General features: G+C 39.4%; 1 protein-coding gene across 3 annotated transcripts in view; it reads right to left on the minus strand.

The window, feature by feature from the left end:
* slit3 (slit homolog 3 (Drosophila)) overlaps nt 1-20,481 on the minus strand; it is a 236,253-nt gene that overhangs the window by 48,292 nt on the left and 167,480 nt on the right. For all 3 annotated transcript variants that reach the window (XR_005693007.1, XR_005693008.1, XM_040010459.1), the window contains exons 7-15: nt 19,058-19,129; nt 15,118-15,281; nt 14,004-14,148; nt 10,986-11,057; nt 10,100-10,171; nt 8,760-8,831; nt 5,698-5,841; nt 4,514-4,677; nt 413-563 (exon numbers count right to left, since the gene is read on the minus strand). Coding sequence is in view for 1 of the 3 variants with exons in the window: in XM_040010459.1 (XP_039866393.1) it covers nt 413-563; nt 4,514-4,677; nt 5,698-5,841; nt 8,760-8,831; nt 10,100-10,171; nt 10,986-11,057; nt 14,004-14,148; nt 15,118-15,281; nt 19,058-19,129 (1,056 nt within the window). In the remaining 2 variants the exon portion in view is untranslated. The remainder of the gene's footprint in view (nt 1-412; nt 564-4,513; nt 4,678-5,697; nt 5,842-8,759; nt 8,832-10,099; nt 10,172-10,985; nt 11,058-14,003; nt 14,149-15,117; nt 15,282-19,057; nt 19,130-20,481) is intronic.

A 20,481-nucleotide genomic window follows, 5' to 3' on the forward strand; every position in this document is an offset into this window, starting at 1 on the left:
TCAATGGGACTATTCAGTATTCTAGTGTGAGACCCTTCACCAGACATGATGATGGCTCCTTTGGGACTTGGAGGGAGATGGAAAAGACTGCTGAGGAGCATTTTGGTCTGAGAGCTAAAAATCAAGTGACATTCATGATAGAGAGAAGCAGAGAGAGACAAAAAGGACATGCATAGCGTATATGTGAGTTTTTGTCTTTCCATCTACACAGGCCTTAAAAACATTACTACTATTTCATGGCACATGATTGCCATATGTATAAGTGGGTGTTTTAGTCCGTGCATATGCTCCTAAAAACATGAAAAGCTTCTTTGAGATTTTGTGGTACGTGTTTTGTTTTACTGTTTCAGCTTTTTGAAGAGCTTGCACATATATGTATATCGATATAAAACAGTAAGGCCAGCTGACTTACAGGTCTGCGGTGTGTTCAGGGATGTGTGGCGGTATTCGGGTCAACTTGAGATTGGAGCAGTCAACCACTGTGCCTTCACAGCGACACTTCTCTGGACATACCAGGTCCTGGAAACATTCCCCACTCAGACGGCTGCGATAGTCCTCCTGACCTGCGGATCAGAATTTAGGGTAGAAAAGAAGAAAAAAAATGTAACTAGGAATAACAATGAAGAGGAAGACAGAAGAAAAAACAGCTAGGAAGAGAAGGGATGGAAAAAAGGAGGTAAATTATGGCAATAGCGAATAGGCACAAAGGGAGGAAAAAAGAGGAAAAAAGTTCAAATAAGACACCATGGACACAAGACTTCAAACTTATGTAAACATAATCCCATTTATATAATCATTTACATAATTTTATATTTAGAAAAACAAAAAGAAAATCAATATTTTTTGTTATTCTTCTCCCAGGCTATCTGGTTGAACTGTTTCCTGAGAAGTTTCATTGTTGGTAAAATTCTAGGACGGTCACAATTCAGTCAGAATGAGCAACACCAAAACAAAACTAGTCCATCTACTTAAAACAGCAGGCTGCAGTTGCTGCTACAGCTCTGTACTGCAAGCAGGCACGGGGCTGATTCAGGGAGCAGTAATTCTGCATGGCCGCTGCTGTAAATCAAATTAACGAACAGATATCCAGGTGGGTTTATGGAATCACCTTGTAGATAAATGTGGTTTAACCCCGGATGTTTTTGTTTAACAAGGTGAGCCAGAGACCACTTCTGTTATTTAGATATAATATGAGCAGATATTATTTATGACTGCGAGTGCCTGTAGAATAGACCCGGTTTGCATCATGCAGCATGTGCGTTCATGCATCACATACTGTACACTCATTATAGTTCACGCCGTTATCATTATCTCTTTTTCTTCCTCCTGTTCTCTCTTTGTTTATCCATCTGCTCTCTGTCAATGTAATCTTTCCTTCATTTTACTACTCTTCATTCTTGCATTGGCACAAAGTATTCTCTGCCTCCAGTCTGTTTTCATGACTCATTTGCTCATTGTTAAACAACTAAGACCACCTATTGAAGGTTTTCTTTTTTTTTTTCTGCAAATGATCAGTGCCCTTCAAGTGATGTCTATCTGTTGAGAGACATGGCTAGCTTCTTTCAATGGAAAAAATATTTTGCAATATTGTCTCTGGGCTGTCTCTAACCTTGTTGGTTAAGTTGGGTAAGCTGACAGAGAGCAAAGAGCAAGGGAAAGTTCGGATGAAAGGGAAAGAGAATAATAAAGGGGAATTAAGCAAAGACCGGAAGGTGGGTTTTTATCATCTTAATAATAGTAATGGCTGAATTTTTCTTAGCAGACACACGGGTGAGAGGTGTGTAGGGCTAGAGAGGTGATGGAATATTTGTGCAATCATGTGGCTTTGGAATAACTGGAAAAATTGGGAAAACTTCACATGGACGTCCTCCTCAAGTTAGAGACACTAACAAGTCTGAGATACTTTTGTTGTAGAGCGCACACACAAATACATATCAGATAAAGTACATATCTGGCTGATGGCAGTCGAGAAAGTTTAATGGTAAAAATTCAAGTATTATATATGTTTTTTTTATCTTGCATTAAATTTTTAATAAGGTTGTAAATACTTGCTGCTATCCAACTTAAGAGAGAGCTGGATAAGCTGGAAAAGGGGCTAGTTCTTGAGATGTGTACTGGAAAGAGAAACCAGTGTTGTTTCTACATACTGAGAGACAAAAAAAAAATCTTGTCTGCAGCATCAGTTTTGTTTCCACATTCCAACCCAAAATCATAGAAACACATCAAAGCTGGCAGAACAAACAAAAACCAGAGGAAAATGGGGCTATCTAAGGAGCACATGAATGCACAATAAGCCATGCTAACCACTGAAACACTGACATGCGATCGGAGAATCTAAATGTGAAGAAAACAAGCATTCATTGTAATGTGCTTTGAAGCATTACAAGGAGATGTTTCCAGAGCACAATGACAAAAGTAGGAGCATCTGTTTAAATGCAATTTTAGAGTTCAAATTTATGCTTGCAGTTTTGCAATCAAGGTGAACTGCGAAATGTGGATGTTTCTCAATTCACTTAAATGTACCCTGTGGAGTTTTTGAGCCCGAGTGTCACCATAAAGATTTTATTTAAAAATGTGTCTACTTCTGGTTTGTGTTGTGCAAGTGCACAGCATCACGAGTACACATGGGTGCACACTGGCAATTTAGTTCAGACCTACTGACCAATTAAGTTTTGGAGCAGGCAAAACAATAAAAGACAAAAAGAAGAAAAAGACCGAGAATAAATTGAAAGCTACATATAAACAGATAATACTTGGAAATAAACACCCACTTGAATTGTGTTGGTTTACAAGAAAACTCCACAGGGCATCACAATGAGATAAGCAAGAGAAAACTAGTAGGTGTTGATAGTCAGCCCTGATTGTATTTTAATGTCAAATGTCAGTTTATGACTCATTTATTTCAACCACAGTCATACTCACATATTACAAGCCCTACAGATAAATGCAAACAAGGTTAAATGTTTGACCCAGTTTTTGCTCCAAGGTGTGTGATTGGCTGGGAGAGGCAGGTAGGTGTGTGCTAGGCGGTCCCTGGCGCTTGACGGAACCATGTGATGTTACAGTAGGCGGGGCCACATGGTTAGATCAAGCACAAGAGACAGCTGCACAAGAACCAATCAAAATGCAGGTCCACACAGGAGGAAGTTGGGGCAACAGAGAGCTGCACCAATCAGTCAGGGGGCAGGGTCCATACTGGACAGGAGAGGCAACAGACAGCCGCAGATCCACACAGGGAGGGTGGCAGGATCAGAGCACTGCCCACCAATAGCAAGAATATCCACAAAGGTCCAGAGAGGAAGAGGAGATGCAGGGAGAGGCATGGGACTGCAGAGAGGAAGGGCCAAAGCAAAGACGACAGCCATAACCAAGTTTAGGGGAATTTGTAATCTGGTTATCTTGATTATTATCTACCTCAATGGGCAGAGCACAAACATTAAGAGATTGAATACCACTGAGATCTTAAGCTAAAAATATAGCATGTGTGCCCACGCCACCACAAGCACTTTGGATAAAACCTCTTGCCATTTAATGGTATTGGTTATGCTGTTAATGGTGTGTCCATTTGATCCTGGGAACACACCATTTCACAGAGCAGAAGGGGTGACTGTGTTATGTCAAAAAATATCCACTCTTCCAGGCAGACTTTTTATGGCACATTGACAGATGCTGTGATGGTTGCAGTAAAAACAATCATTCTGGTGCTTAAAAAGTTGCTTTTTGATCAACTTTTTCAGCTCTTCTGCAAATTTGAGGTTTTAGATATAAAACAAAGCATTAATAATAGGGTGTCGCCCTTGATAACAAAACGCTGGTCTGCTAGAAAAAGCAAAGGAGATTCTCACTACAGTGTGTATGCTTTACTTATACTGTCTAAATTGGTGATTTGCCTAAAACCAGTTTGACACAACAGAGCTTCAAGGATTATAATTTTCCAGTACTAGTATTTATGACAGGAACAAACAGTGTGGAAAAAGCCACTACAGATAAGCAGTTTTGATGTTTAGTGTAGCCACACACAGCTAGATAGACACACACACATAATTTCGTTCACACAAGTGAGCAATCACAGGCTATAGACAGTCCCTGCTGAGTTAGTTATTGTGCTGCGTCATACTGAATTGGTCTGTGTTGTAATTAGTGAAACCCATGGCTCCTATCAAAGGAAATAAGAGCAAGACAACACTACCACAGAGACAAGAACTGTGGGTGTGTGTCTGTTTAGTAGTTGTTTTCGGTTTTTATTTATGCACTTTTAATACTTCATATATTTGTAATGCTTCAATTGTGAAATGTGACATTTCAAGTATAACCTGATTGATTTACATCTGTTTTTCAGGCATGCTTACCTGCATTTTTTCTTTAGCTGTGTGCTCTGCTTGGATAGATTCTGTTTACATATATACAACTAAAATCTGGGGGAATTCAACCCATAGCTAGGTTTGCAAAACAATTTTGTGTATACATTTTGGATACATGATTGGTTGTATATCAGTGTAAAGTCATCTCCTACCTGTGCACCTGAACTTCTTTCCCTTCACCTGGCTTATTCGTTTGTTAGCCAGCCTTCTGGGGTGGCTGCAGCGTGCTCCGCTTGTCTCAATTGGGTTGTCAAACAGGTAGTCTGCCAGCCACTTCAGGTGACAGTCACACATAAAGGGATTCTGGGCCAGATGACTGAAAAAGAAAAAGGACCAAGGACAGAGTGGAAGCTTGATTTGTAGAAAAAAGAATCTCAAGCTTACTACAGTTGCCTGAGATTTTGGGTTTGGGTAAATATACTGAATACTGTCTTCTACAGAAAAATTACAATTCAACTCATCATTTGTTGCATTTCTTTTCCCATCCAAAGGCACATGTTTTCCAAGAGAGCTACTCTTGCATTAAGTGGGTTATTTTACGTTTCAAGCAGCTGAGAGCGTTATGAGAAGAATTTTATAGCTATCATTAACACTAATAACCTTCATTAATTAACCAACAGAAGACCATAGATACTTAATGAAGGCCCAGTTTTCTAAATAGATTTTTTTCAATTATCATCTATATACATCTTTTCGTTCAGTCACAGCAGGGGAAACAGTGGTTGGACATCATAGAACGACCAAAGTTATCAGCAATCGTGTGCTGATAAGAGGAAACAGTTTCCTGAATACGAACAAATTCAGTGCAATCAGCAGACAACTGTCGATTCTTTCTAGTCAAGTAGGTTACTGCCCTGTTTTTACTTTTGCGGTGTCAACTAACCGGTGAAAATGTTATTCTTAAGTCTAAACTGATATTAGATGAGAAACGACAGATGTTGCAGTAAAAACCTTTGGTGAAAAAGCGGCTGGCTATTTCAGAAGCCCAGTGTACTGAGAATGTATTTCTGATGTAAAAATGAAAAATCACATATCAAAACACTTGCCAGCGTATCAGTCCAATCTAGGTGCAGCAATTTCCAGCAACTTTCGCCAGCTATTCCTCTGGGATCTTAAGGCATTCCCAGGGCTGAAGGGACATATAATCCCTCCTGTATAATCTGCATCGGCCCTGCTGTCTCCTCCATCTGAACATGCATGGAATATCTCACTAGTAAGGCATCTAAGCAGTCTATTGTCAATTCATTTATGTCAGCATATTAATTATTGATTCAACTGATAGCAGCAGCTCTATTTAAGACACCAAAATGATGTAAAACAACATATATGAACTCACAGAGTCTTGATAGAGCGCAGAGGGGTGAACAGTCCTTTACTGATGGTTTGCAGCTTGTTGTCATATAATGACAGGAGATTGAGGTTCTGTAGGTCTTGAAAGGTGTTGACTCTCAAACAGTTAATTTTGTTGGCATTGAGCAATCTGAAATGCAAAGAAGAGCCATTAACATTTGCTATTCATCTGCCTCTGTTTTGTTTATTTGGCTGTATTATCTGTGCTCAAGACAAACAAAAGATAAACGCACACATCGATAATGAGAATTCATTTTTCTCAGATGCATCTCAAATGCAAAACCACTATTTTCCTCTCCTGTCATCTACTCACTATTTCATCCTCTGTCCCTTACCAAACTCACCCCTCCCTTCCCTACATACTCATGATTATATTTTTTCTGGATGTGACACATAAATTTGAAAATTGCAGTTTTATACTTTCTCTTCTGGAGCAGGAGGGGAATATCCACCGTTGGGTGTGTGAGTGTAATACCTTGTTTTGATGGGAGAGACAGATGGTGAAAGGAGGGAAAGGCAGGAGGAAGAATGGATACAGGGTGGTGGAAATAATGGAGTGAGACAGTGAAGGGACAGGTGAAAATTTAATTTGGACTGACACAGATATATATATTTAAGCGAACGTGGCTGACAAGCAAAATGGAGGAGAGAGGCAATGGGAAATGAGAAATGTGATAGAAGGATTAAGTAAATGACAGAAAAGTTTTCACCTCTACCTTCTCTCCATCTTGCTGTCTTTTCATATCTACACGTCATTAGCTGATATTTCCAAGTTGTCAGCTTTTCCCTGTATTTCCACCTTTCCTCTTTTCTTGCTTCGGGTCTGTCTCAGTCTCCACTTTTCCTCTTCTTTCACCCTCCCCACCTCTTGTCTTTTGTTACATTCTTTTTTCTCTGTCACACACTAAACAGTCTACTTTTTCCCTTTCTTTCCCTGACAGGTAACTAACTTGGTGCTTGGTAAAGCAGTTCATTCTCAAACCACTCTAACGAGTGCCTGTACTGGCACATCTAATTTATGCATATACACACACACATACACACTCGCAGGTGATACATGCACACGTGCTGCTCTGCGACATATCCACGCCTCATTAGGCGGCTCACAGGGGGAACTAATTACTTGAAACTGCACCAGTAAAACAAAGCAGCCCAGAGATTATAAACAGACCAGTAGCTATATAAAGCAATAAACACATCTTTGCAGTCATAGGTTAACATGATGCTCTATTCTATTCAAGAGTGAAAGCTGAATGTAATTTATAATTATTACACTATGTGAGTGAATCTTGACAAACTGACTGCCTTCAGAGACATGAGAGGTTTTTGTGTCAGTGGTGAAATATTAAAAGACATTTCTTCCATTCACCTGCTGAGTGAGTGCTAGAATGTTTCAATACGTGAGTATTAGCTAATCATTCAGTTTGTTATGCACATGCACAACAATGGGACTGAATCATCCTGTAAATGGACAATGCCTACATGCATGAAGAAATATAAGGAAATGCTCTTTCCAATTTGAGTTGTTCATTGATAACAGTGTCATATACTGGTTGACACAAAAAGCGCAAATTTGATCTCCCAGTAGTTATTTCTGCTCTTCTAATATTTCCTGCATGTATACATTTGTTCATATCTGTCTTCTTTCCAATGTCTACGTCAGTTTCACCCCTCATCCAGCCATCCATTAATTTATCTATCCATCCACATCTGCCCACCCCCTTTCCCTCTCTCTTTCTCTCTTACTATGCACCATGCATCCAAATGATCCACCTAAGCCTGTAAAAGGTGTTTGTGGGTTAGGCTCACTCGTCCTCATTCTCTTTGCTTCGCTTCACTTTACGATGGAAAAGCCCAGAACATTAGCTGTTTCTGCAGTGGACTGCGGCATTTCCGAGTACCATATGCCACATACAGTACTTATGTAGCTGTTATAGAATTTTTTACTGCATGTTGAACCAGCAGCTGCAGTTTGAATCTGTGCCCATGAGGAATTATTCAGAATTAATAGTTTCCCCCCTACAATACGTAAGATAACAAGAACTGTGGGAGATTACAGTTCGTATTGCAGCACACCAATTTATTTGTTTCATACTTAGCATTTTATACTGACATACACAGATAAATGACAGTTCAAAGGTTAATCGTGGAAGACAACATTCCATAGTAGCTGTTACTGCACAATAGTGAATAACATCGACCCATACCATTGGCCTTAGCTGTGATAATTGTCCAGAGGTGGATACGGACTGCTGATGCCAAATTAGTAAATCACCATAACCAGGGAAAATTAAGTACACTTCATATAAATGTAGTAATTTCTGCTTATTATGCTCCACTGAAACCAATTAATGCCAATTGGAAATGCAAAAAAAAAAAAAAATTGCAGTTCCACAGATGGCCACTTCAGAAGTATGTCAACCTGAAGTGACAAACTCTGGGACCAAAACACAGCAGTTCTCCTAAAGGCCACCTGATGCTGGCGTCAAGAGCATCAATACCTGCAGACTGCTGTGGTTTTATAATGCATCCTGGAGGTGTTCCAATAATGCTTACAGTTAGAAGCATTGCCTCTTTAATTGCCAGGTGTGCTAAACTCGCTGTAGCAAACTACTGCTGTCTTCTAGGCCTGATAATTCAAATCACTGAACTGGACCCCTCATTCATGTTGGTGCATTTTGGAGTATTTTTAATTGAGTTGTCTTTTAAATTGACTGGCTGCACAGGGCTATAATGGACCTCCTTATTTATTTTTTTTATAGTTTATTTGGCCAAATATTGTCACGTTTGGCTTCAAACAATAAAAAAAGAAAAGTAAAATCAGACATTTTACATGTTTACTGGTTGATATTTAGTAAAAGAAACTGAAGCTGTTTGAACATTTGGCTCAAACTGTATACAATGTTTCCTCAGTAGTTCATTCTTTATTGGGGTGTTATTATGATTTCGTATTTTTATTATTTTATATACTGCCCAGTGTATTTTTTGGATACCACACACATGCATCCAGCCACACACAGAACAACAGACCAGACAGACGATACTTACAGTAGCTGCAGGGAAACCAGTCCATCAAATATTCCCTTGGGCAGTTCGGTGATCTTATTGCCATATAGTACCCTGAAATGGACAAATTACATGACTTTAAAGCCTTGAGACTTATGTGATGTGAAGTCCGACGTGTGGCCTAATAAAAAATGTTTTATTGGTCCTCCAGAGTTTCCCTGCTGATTCTCTTATTTTGAGAACATTCTGGGAGTTTTGGTGATGCTACTGAAAGAAGATATCCTGTACACATTTCTGAGACACATCACCCTAAGTCCAATTTTTAAATAGTTTATATTTTTCACTGTGTTAATGTTGTTGCTCAATGGAGAGCTACAGATTTTTGGTCTTTGTTTAAGTTAAGAATTGAAAAATTGTTTCAGCCAGTAACAGAAAAGAACACTTAGTCTACCTGAAAACATCTAAATAATAAAATCTGCAGACACACTCATTTCGCCAACTACTTGAAATTACACAGTAAACTAAAATACCCTCATTGTTATTATTGTATTTCTTAGCCTGACCCATCTTCCATTAAATTACAACTATTCAGCTCTCCAAAAGGCAAGAAAGACGCTCAGTGCATCTCCTAGGAATGAAAAAGTCATCATGTTCACTCAACTGGAAAAACTATTTTAGTTGGAAGAACTGAAATTGTGTTGCAATCAAAGACAAAAAGCTGTCTGTTTCCAGTGGAAACCATTTTTTTTACTTCTGTCAGATGAAAACATGGACATCACAGTCACATTGAAACTAAGGCTTTTCTCACTATGCATACTGCTTTTTACAATTGATCCCATTTATTAGTCAAAGACTGAAATTAGGTTTGAGATGTGCTTCCAGTTGCAGTTGCATAATTTAAGTCACTGGAACAGTTGTATGTGTTGTAACCTTGTGCTTGAGCAGGACTCCAGTGCAGAGGTTTAGCCTCCCAGTGACATTCCTGCGTATGTGTGTGTAAGTGCGTGTGCTTGTTTGTGCATATACATGTTCAGTCGTAACACCCAGTAGGGTTCACCTTGTCTGCCCCTTCTTGTCTGTCTCATTTTCATGCTCCAGATTGATTCAAATTAAACTGTCCTTCATGTTCTTATCACTTTTCACCCTCAGAGACAGACACACACAGACATAGTGAGTGATCACAGACATGCACAATTGCACACACAACAACATATTCACAGATGCACGTACAGAACATACACACATTCGGCTGCACTGTGTTCCCCTTGTCAGCATCAACTGTGACAACATTTTTATTTGCTTAATGTCTGGAAATGCAATTACTTTTCTGTCTGGATGTATGTACATGTCTGTGTCCGTTTACATGCACGTGTCATACTTACAATGAGGTGAGTGAGCGAAGGCCACTGAAAGCATCGGCAGCAATGTCAGAAATCTGGTTCTTACTCAAGTCACTGGGGAGAAAGAGTGGGAGAGAGTGTGTGTGTGAGATTACTCTAATACACAGCAGTGGGGTTCATTTTTGTGCGAATGTCCTAGAACTGTATGAAAAAATGATTATGCGAAAGTACATCAGCAGAGGTCATGGCACGGGGACAAGAGTAAGAAAGAGGGGAGTGAATATGTAAGTAAATGAGGGCAAGCGAGAAAATGGAAGCAGTGACATGTTAAGTGCAGTTCATGTCAGTCAGTTTTGACTGTTGTAAGATATATTATTAAACACTGCTGCTGAGGAGAGGTTAACACTGTGAGCAGGCCGGTGAATAACCTTGTAACCTTGCACGTGTTTAGCATTTTCGGGCATCTGCATGATAACAACTTTTCCAGTATTAATCTTTATATCTGTATGACTGTGTACATAGTATATTAGTTATTAGTTATATTAGTTTCTGTCACAATTTGGTAAGATGATGGTTGAGGAAAAACCTCAATCATAGGTCCTTATAGTGAGGTATAATGATTCTGGTATTTCTTAATCTTGCTTGAAAATCTAGTAGTGGGCTTTTTAAAGCCTTTTAAAGCCTTTGTGTACATATGCAATTTTTCAGTGGTTAATTGGCCTTTTTTATATCTATTTACAACACTTATACCATTCAGTCATGGCATAATAACACTAAGATTAGCAATCATAAAAATATCTTAGAAAGTAGACATTTGTTTAGAATGTAGTTTGCCTAAAACTTGTTTAATATATTGAACATTATTATTTAATACTTGTGTGTATTTGCATGTCTTTAGATGTATGCAGCTCGTTCCAGACAGACTCACATCCTCTTGAGTTTCTTGTAGGCAGAAAAGGCTCCAGCGGGGACACTTTTAATCAAGTTCTGCTCCAGACGACTGTAGAGAGAGAGAGGAACAGAGACAGGAATAAAAATAGAGAAATGGAGAAGATATTTAAACTTTTTAATCACTGAAAAGATCATTTACGTCAACATAAAAAGAAACATTAAATTATAAATTTCCAATACATATATATCAACTGGACACAGTAAGCTCGTTTTTTCTACTTCCAAGGTTATAATAAAGTCCTGTTTACCCGCCACCAAAGCCAAACGCAAGTGCACAAAAAGTTCAAAAGGTGGCTGTTCCAATCAACATCTACAAAATATTTCTGCAGGTGAGTCAGTGCTTTATAGCAGATGCGGGCCAAGGTCGCTCAGTGTGAAATGTTGTCTTGAGTTTTGCAGCTCAGCAGTAATGTGTTTACATAGAGTCATTCTGATGTGAGTGTAGAAGAAGAAAAAGGCTCTGATGAAAATCTGGACTACTGACAACAAAACTTGTACTTCTAATGAAATTAAGGCCAAAAGGGCAGTATGTAATGAGATATGATGAATGGGAACTGAAACATTAAAATTAATGTTAATAGATTTTTCACAGCATCTGTCTACAAACTGTCCATGAACAGTTTTAAAGCATAGTTACATGTACAGAATAATCTTTTCAAAAATAGTTTAAATTTGAATCTCCAATAGATTCCTCGATCACTCTCCTCTGTAAATGCAGCGCCACTGTCTTTACAAACAGACTGAAAATTTCTCAGCTTTTTCAAAAGGACCAAAGGGAACTCCATCATTTTTTCTGGAAGGCTGCAGACCTATTAGATCATACTGGTAGTAATACTCTATTATCACATAGGGAGCCATCAAAACTAGGCACACAGCCGACATTTGGGAAAATTTACTACAGTTTAGCTTCTGCTCTCCTGATGGTCAAGGAAACCCATTCAACTGTTCATGTATTCTTCATGTCTCCATGGTGTTGTGATGACAAGGAGGGAAAAATGAACACAAAAAAACCCAAACTTAATTACTGTTTTATTAAAATGAGTATTTAATAAAAAGTCACAGGAGTAAGACAGAAAATGAGTCAAAAAATTGTGGACAAAAGAGAGAAGACAAAAGGCGAAAGGGAAAATCATAGGAGAGGAGTGGGAAAGGAGGGCAATAAAAAGGAAATCAGAGGAGTGGAAAAGTGGAGACAACAGGGGAGAGGAGAGGGAAAATCAGGAGAAAAGAGGAGGATGCAGCGAGGTCCCAAGGCCATCCACAGGGTCAGCTGTCAGGATGATAAATGGAAACTAATCCACCCTTCTTCTTCTTTTCATCCTTCTCTTCAGCCTCCCACCCAGTCATCCTCCTTACTTGAACTCACCATCCCACTCTTTCTTCCCTGATGGCAATTGTATCTGTGCATCATGTTTAAAATCACTGTTTTGAGCCACTGTAGTCAATTCAGAGTTCTAAATAACAAATTATAGTATGGACTCAAAGACTCATTTTATGTGGATAAACTTTATCTTAGTGTGCCAATTTGTGACCGCTGTGTTTTATGAAAACGGACGTTGTCCTGACTTTGAATGCAGCGCAGGTCTTACACTACAGATGCCTGTTTCTTGGCTTGTGTTGCCCTTTAGATTTCATCACTTCACTCCCTGGCAGCCAACAGCACTTTATTTCAACTCAGGGGTCAAAATAAATCAATGTATGGATACTGACAAAGACAATCTGCACACACAACAAGTTACAAATTACACGTAGGGGTAGCTAAACAAGCCTTAGACAAAGACACTTAGAGGCTCAATATCAAAGGATGTATTAAAAAAAGAGACATTTTAAAAAGCTATATAAAAAAATCTATAAGGTTAGGAGGCAATTAAACAACAACAGGAACAGGAGATGAGTTTGGCAGGTTAGCCAGTGTGTTAACAATGGGCTGATTGTGCACGTATACAGAGATGTAGAAAAGAGCACAGACATTAACGTCTGTTGGAGTCAGATATTTGTTGAGGCAAACAAATTCTATTGGTTTTGTATTTAACTTGAAAAGTTATGTTAAGATATTTAAAATGTAGAGTTATACAATGACTCTAAAAGGATCCAGACATGTAGCAGTGATCCTTGGCACTGCCATTCAGAAGGATGACTTTGTCTCCATTAAAGGAATGACAATACATCATCCTATTATACTCTATTGTTTCGTGCTGCAGCAGCAACATTCATTATCACAGATCCAATGCTAATGCTGTGCACGTGTGTGTGTGTTTGTATGTCTGTCTGTGTGTGCATGCCCTAGAGATTTTATAAGGTGTTGTTGTACTTATGGCTCAATCCAAAAACATACCGCATGTGTGTTTTTTGTTTTGTTTTTTTCAAAGTACAGACTTTATCTGTGCAAACAAAACTACTGTGTCTGCATATGTGTGGGCTGGTGTGTGCGTGTCTTTGTGAGAATCTATTACTTATGCTGGGGAGGTATAACGGTATTGGTGTGCAGTTGCGGGCAAGAATTGCTCCTTTACTCACAGAGCAATCAACCAGCTGTCCTCTGTGCAAACAAACAGGGTACAGCGATCAATACGGATATCAAACACGTCCCCCTGTGGCGTGTGTGTGTGTTTAAATCGGTGTGTAAAAGAAAGGAAGAGCGTGAGAGAAAGACGAGGAAAAGTGTGGAGCTTAGGTGTAGTCTAAAACAAAATATCACAGCAAAACTCACAATGTGCCACAGCTGGGGATAGACTGGAGGCCTAATTTATCATTTTATATCTTATAATGCTCAAAAGAGTTGGTGTAAACTTTTAAACGTACGTAAACATGACCACATCACTGGTATGTGGCTAGAATGCAATTTCCAAAACACCCAGTTAAAGTGTAGAAATATTGAGACATATACATACATGTCCAGGAAACGCACGTTATCCCCATCTGCAATAGAATAAACCCACGATACAAGACACATATACATATGAATTTGCAGAATTAGCAAGTAAAGCAGTCTTACATCTCCACAATGCCTTCAGGGAGGTTTACTGGAATTTCAGTAAGGCCTTTACGACGACAGTCCACTATGTTGTTGTTACAGCTGCAGCTGGGTGGGCAAACGGTTACCTGAGGAGCACAAGTCCTGGACTCGGTCTGGGCTGGACCTGTAGAAAGCAATATACAGATATGAGATTGGTTTCTTTATTTTTTGTTTTTTTTAATTTGCAATTACAATCAGCCAAATATGAGGATGAAAAAAAGCTGATGCTGTTGTTTGGTTTCTAAAGCAACTGCACTACATTCTTCACTAGATGCTATCTTTTGAGATGAAATGGGATTATTCGCTAAACATTACCTGGCCAAGATATGCCTACCTAATATCGCTAGAGTAAGCAGGAATACAGGATAGACATACAGAGAAGAGAAGGGGAAAGCAGGTAAATGGTGAAAAGTGGAAAGATGGGATAAAAATAGTGAACAAATAAAAAAAGAGAAAGAGCGGTCTCTTATTGACAGTAAGTGAGGAGAATGGAGAAAAGTGCAATGAGAGGTGCTTTTCTGTGTAGCTTGTAGGCAGAAAAAAATGAGACTTAAGGCTAATAAAGAGAGCGCAGCCTGGCAGTCTATTAGCGCAGAAAGCTGAATCAGAAGCCTGTAAACATTGCCTATGCTATCTGCAGCTGATAACACTACTGCTCTTACTGTGGCTTTTTAGCTGATTACACGCTCTACATGCTGTAATTCTGTCAGTGTAATAAACTCAATGCTGAGCTGTCTGGAGACGATAACAACCCTGCGTATAATACCGCCTTTAGTTTTACTATATTCTCTATATTGTATACCTCAACAGCACAGAGTCAGCTGCCAACAGCTCTACAGTGAACACTGGCTCATTTCTAAATTATGTACTACCCATGCATCACTCTTCCTCAAAAATTCAGGTTAACTTCATGAGATGAATGCTATATTTATGCATCAGTATGATGTAACTGCAGCCGAGCAAAGAGAAGGACCCAAAAGTGTTTTATTTCAGTGTCAATGAAAATAGACTAACCACCATTAAAAATAGTGATATCTGAGTGTAAAGATCTGTCGCTGAAGCACTGTGTGTAAATTTGTTGTTGTCAACTCACCATTGCAGACAAAATCTTTCTTCTGCACATCTGGGACATTGAGGCCCCTCATGTGGGCAGGGGCCATGCACTGGGTGAAGGGAGCCAAGCCCCGCCTGGCTCTGAGCCAATCAGAGAGCCAGGACAACTGACAGTCACAGTGGAGGTTGTTGGAGTGCAGACGGCTGAAGTGAGATGGAGGAAAGAAAGCATGATAGATTTTTGTGTTTAAATACGATTATTATCCAATCCAAAATAATATTTGTGACTGGAAAAGAAATTCTTAACAACTCTGGGTACAACAGGTCAGAAGAACACATCACTAAGAGCGTTTGAGTCTGGATTCGAACAGACTGAAGATTTTGTTTTTACACATCTTTGCCAAGGATCTTAAGGCTACTTTTTAGCTGAAACATGACAACACATACTCTCAGAGTCCTTTTGTCAACCCTCATTTCTCCAAGGTCTGTGAGAATATGATTCCCTCTAGAGTGATGAAACACAACACTAAATCACAATTTCTTTAGAAACAAAAAAAATCCCTAAAACACAAAATAAGGAATTACAAAAGAAAGACAGAGACAGATCTTTAAAAAAATGAAGAAATTAAACTTGGTCAGATGGGAAACAGACCAAAAAAAGGTCAAGCAATAGTTAGAAACTATGACTGGACGACAAGAGCAAGAGTGAAAATCACAAAATACATCTAAGGGTGGGGTAGGGGGGTAGGGGGGCAATTAGAAAAAGATCCTACTTATTAATATGGCATTATTTGGTTGTTTTGGCTTGTTTTATTGCCCAGAATGACAAAATGTGATTAACATGAACATGCCCTTTATAGAGGTGATTGATCTTAAAGAGCCTGGAATAAAGTCTTTTAGCAGCTATTTGGTTTTGGTGATGTTTTTGTGATGTTTTTGAGACGGCATTTAAAATATGTTTATGTTTTTATTTTTGTAAAATCAGTGGCAACTTATTTTATGTAGCTACAATCAAAATGCTTTTGTTGTTGGGAATTGACAGAAGACATATACCAATTAGCCATATTCCCAAAAAAATACATAATGATGTTAAATGCAAAATTCTGTTGGGAAACCTTGACCCTCAATCTGATCGTGCATCAATGGTAAATTGACCTGGACCCTACTCCATAACCCGCGAGACCCCAGAGGTCTTTTGTTCTAGTGACCTAGTGGGTAACAGATATACTGCAGAGGAAATGTTGTGGCTGGCTGCTTATCATAACGACTATTCAACTGACCTTTACACTTAAGATAAGTAGAATTGTTATCAGGTGACAACATTGAGAATTAATTTCAAGTGATATTTAATGCATTTAAATTATTTAAGGAAACTTGTCACACTAATAGGCTTTTTAAAATTCACTTGTAGCATTAATTAAAAGGTTCTGCTCTCTATAGAAAGCATCAGGTGTTGTTTCACGGAGCTCGCTCTCTACAGGCTGCACTGGCTGGACTGTATTGGCACCTCGAGAGAGAGAGAGTGAGCGAGAGATGAGGAGGAGGAGGAGGAGAAGGGTGGATGAACAGCAGAATGTCTTGTCAGCGTATTATATGCCAGCCGGGATATCTGGCCTTTCAGAAGACAGGCCTCCTTTTGTAATAAAGCAGAGGACAAATCCTGTTATGGAACAGAGATGGTCTCATTGATGCTAGCAGCGGGGGCAGTGGGTTTTAATACCGCTCTCCCATTATAAATCCAGTTTATAGTTGCACCCCTGCCTGGAGATAGCCACGTCCTGGCCCACCTCCGGCTCAGCCTTAATTACTGACAAGTAGGATTAAAACACAGGGGAGAATGGGAACAGGCAGGGGGTATAGAGAGCTGTGTTTATGTGTGTGTGGACTGTTGTTTGTGTATAGCTTAAAGTCAGTTTGAATGCATCTGTTGATGTTGTTGGTTGCAAGTGACTAGAGGCATTGTGCAAGCTGGTTAGGTAAATGAATGTGTGTCTGTACATATGTGTGTTTATTCTTAGAGTCATGCTGGGGGGTTACTGGACACATCTTGAGAACAGTTGTGCCCCAAATAACACCCACACAGTAAAGTAGCAGTAGGAGTTCTGATCTTTCCACTGGGTCAAGTTTATGAATGAAAGACACCATGATGTGATACCATTACTACTAATAGGCTACACGGACACTGAAGAAAAAGAGAAAGAAATATGGATTATAGCTTCAGGGAAGGTGAACCACTTTTTCCTCAAAGAAGTTTTTACGCACACAAACACATACACGCACTTCTAGAACTTCTCTGCTAATCATATCAGGGACATCTCTAAAGATTTGATTGAATGAGTCATTTTTATAAAGGCATCAAATTCAATACTGAGATCTGAGGGTGGCAAAAGAGAACGGTTAAAAAATTTAATAGAGAGAAAGATGCAAGACGGGGGGGAAAAGCAGAGGGGGATGGTTACTGGACGTAAAGGAGATGTGGTAGAGAGGTAGGGGACTAACATGAGGCATAGAAAGAAAGGGAGGGGTAGGAAAAATACAAGACGAGAAGAGTAACAGAATAAGACAAGTGCGGGGAAAAAAAGGTTGAAAGGACAGGGGAAGCAATAAAATGATCCAGACTATACCAGGAAGGAGAAAACCAATGGAGATAATGAGGCGAGTAAAGACATTTTAGAGAAAAATGAAGGGAAGAAAGTGATTAAAAAAAAGCTGAGACATACTGTAGAAGATCGGAGGAAGATGGGACAAATATGAAGCAGAAACAGGGAAGAGGAAGAACGTGGAGATCAGAGGAGACAGTCACTCAGTGTTGACAGAAAACAGAAGCGGACGAGGGTCTCTGATTAAAAGATATTGGATATTGGTAACTCTGTACTCAATCTGCTGGCAACTGTGTAGCTGTGCTGCTGCCTGAAATCCAATTTTAAAAGCCTGATTTCAAGCTGTATTGCCACTAGAGTTGCAGCAGCATGCAAGAAAAATGGAAACCCCGCTATGTGATTGGCTATTGATGGCCGTTGTCGGTCAAAAGTTGAAGCACAAAAATGGCTGTGAAAGATAAATGGATCTGTGTAAATGTTATCCTGCTTGTATTTAGCTGGGTTTTATGTTTAAAAATCCCCATTTCAAAATGTTAAGTAGAGCGGTGTGACCACACAAGAGCCTCTCAGAAAATGATGATTCGGGGAGGAAATCCCATTTGGTGCATGCCATGGTTTGGCAGAATTCAACCCCAGTGTGGCCAGAAGGAATGCAACCCACGGTCTGTCTCACAGAAAGTCCCACGAGATTACGATTAGAGACTCCCTCGAGATGTTGTGCCATCACCTTGGCAACTGAAAGATCTCTTTCACACAACTAAGCAGAAAATGCACACATACACACAAACAAATCAAAGCCCCCTTTAAATCAGTCAGAGATGATAATTTGGCTTGGGTTCATCTTGGACCACAATAGTGTGTTTGTATGTGTGTGTGTTCACATCAGTAACATCAGTAAAGGAGGTTTCTTTTAATGAATCAAAGCAGATTGAACTATAGAGCCTAAACAAGTCTTTCTTGTGGCATTAATGAGGTTACCATTACTCAAGCGTGCATGTGTGTGTCTGTGTGGTACATGCACATATTTGTATTCATCTCTGTGTATTTGTCTGAAAGTCTTTATGTGCCTGTGTGTACGTAATGGCCACATGATTATTCACAGTCATGAAACAATAGAAGAGTCAGTCTCTTATTATGGCAAGATTAGCCAATCACACACTCTGCCTCCATCCTTTATATGTGTGCATTTTATTATGTGGTATGAGTATGGAACTATGCATCACCTATGTAGTGGTCCGTTGTGAGTTGAGTCACGTGTACAAGGTGCGTATTAATATGTAATAAAACAGTAACAGAGTCCTTGTGTATCAGTGTCTACAGTATATGTTTGAAGATTTCTCTTTGTGCTTGATTGTGCATGTCAGAGTGTGTAATACTCACAGTGTCCGCAGCTTTGGCATGTGGTTGAAGCTGGATAGTGGGATGAGGGTGATGTTGTTGTTGTTGAGAGTGCTGGACACACAAAAACAGAGGGACGGGAAATCAGAGATGCAGTTTTTTTTACCAAAAGCCAATCTTGGTGCAACTCACTGGCCTTAAAATCGTCAGAATATATTTCATTGAAATAGAAGGTTTAAATCCCTGTCATAGTCACTTTATTGTTAGTTCTGCAATATGTAAGCGACATACACAGGATCAAAATATTGTTTCCCCTGGACTCAGAAGAATGAATAAAAAATAAAAATAACATAGCTACAAAAATATGTGATACAGGTATTAAAATAAAGAAGTATCACAGTGTCAATACTCCCACTACTTCTCAAAAAATTAATAAATGATGGGTGGACACAGGTAGGGATGGGTATCGAAAACCGGTTCTTGTTGAGAACCGGTTCCCACTGTTTCAATTCCTTGGAATTGTTTGCCATTTTTGCAAACGATTCCCTTATCGATTCCAGTCGCCACGAATGACGTCACCACGTTGCGGAGCGTCATTTACCTGGCAGGACACACGGCGCGTAAGCGGCTCAAACGCTCAAAAGCTTGGTTATACTTTACGAGAACGGATGACAACAGGACAACTTGCCATACTTGCGAAGTAGATATTTCATTTAAGGGAGGAAACACTACGAATATGCAAAAGCATTTGCTCACAAAACACATGATAACCTTAAATGAATGTCGTGTTTTTAATTCCGCTCCGGACTCGTGAATCTCAGCCCAGCAGCAGCGGTAACGTTTGCACGTCCTCTCCCGTTAATGCGGCAGGTAAATAATCAACTAACAGTGCATATTATGTTAGCGCGATCTGCCTTATTACGAAACCTGCCATTACTGTGCATTTAGGTGATGAGAGAGACAGAGTCTGGCTCAGATGCTGGCAGTTCTCGCTGCAGTCTGCCGGTAGCGTCTCCTTTCAGGCCAGGATAGACGAATGTCACCGAGCAGTGACTCAGTTTGTGGTAAAAGGTTTGTACCCATTTGCCACAGCAGATGATTTTCAGTAAGTGAATGTGTTTAATTGTAGGCAGGGACATTACTGGATATTCTTGTGTAATTGCTACAGAATAATTTATGTTATGCTTTGTTATTGCTACAGAAGAATATTTATTTTATTATTTTACATTTACAATTTTTTTCCTGGGGACCCTGTGACACCCCACTGAAGAGCCGTAGGCTGGATCTCTTAAGATCTCACTGTTGGGTTTGTAAGGCCATGTTACTCCTAAATTTCTATCTTGTTCAAAGAGAAGATATAAAACAAAGTTCTAAGCTAATCGACCTTAGTGTTCTCCTTTTTTTTAAAAAGAATCGATAAGAGAATCGATAAAGACTCGAATCGTTAAACAGAATCGAAAATGGAA

Source organism: Simochromis diagramma, unplaced genomic scaffold, assembly GCF_900408965.1.
Source record: "Simochromis diagramma unplaced genomic scaffold, fSimDia1.1 OVJJ01000585.1, whole genome shotgun sequence".
Taxonomy (NCBI): Eukaryota; Metazoa; Chordata; class Actinopteri; order Cichliformes; family Cichlidae; genus Simochromis; species Simochromis diagramma.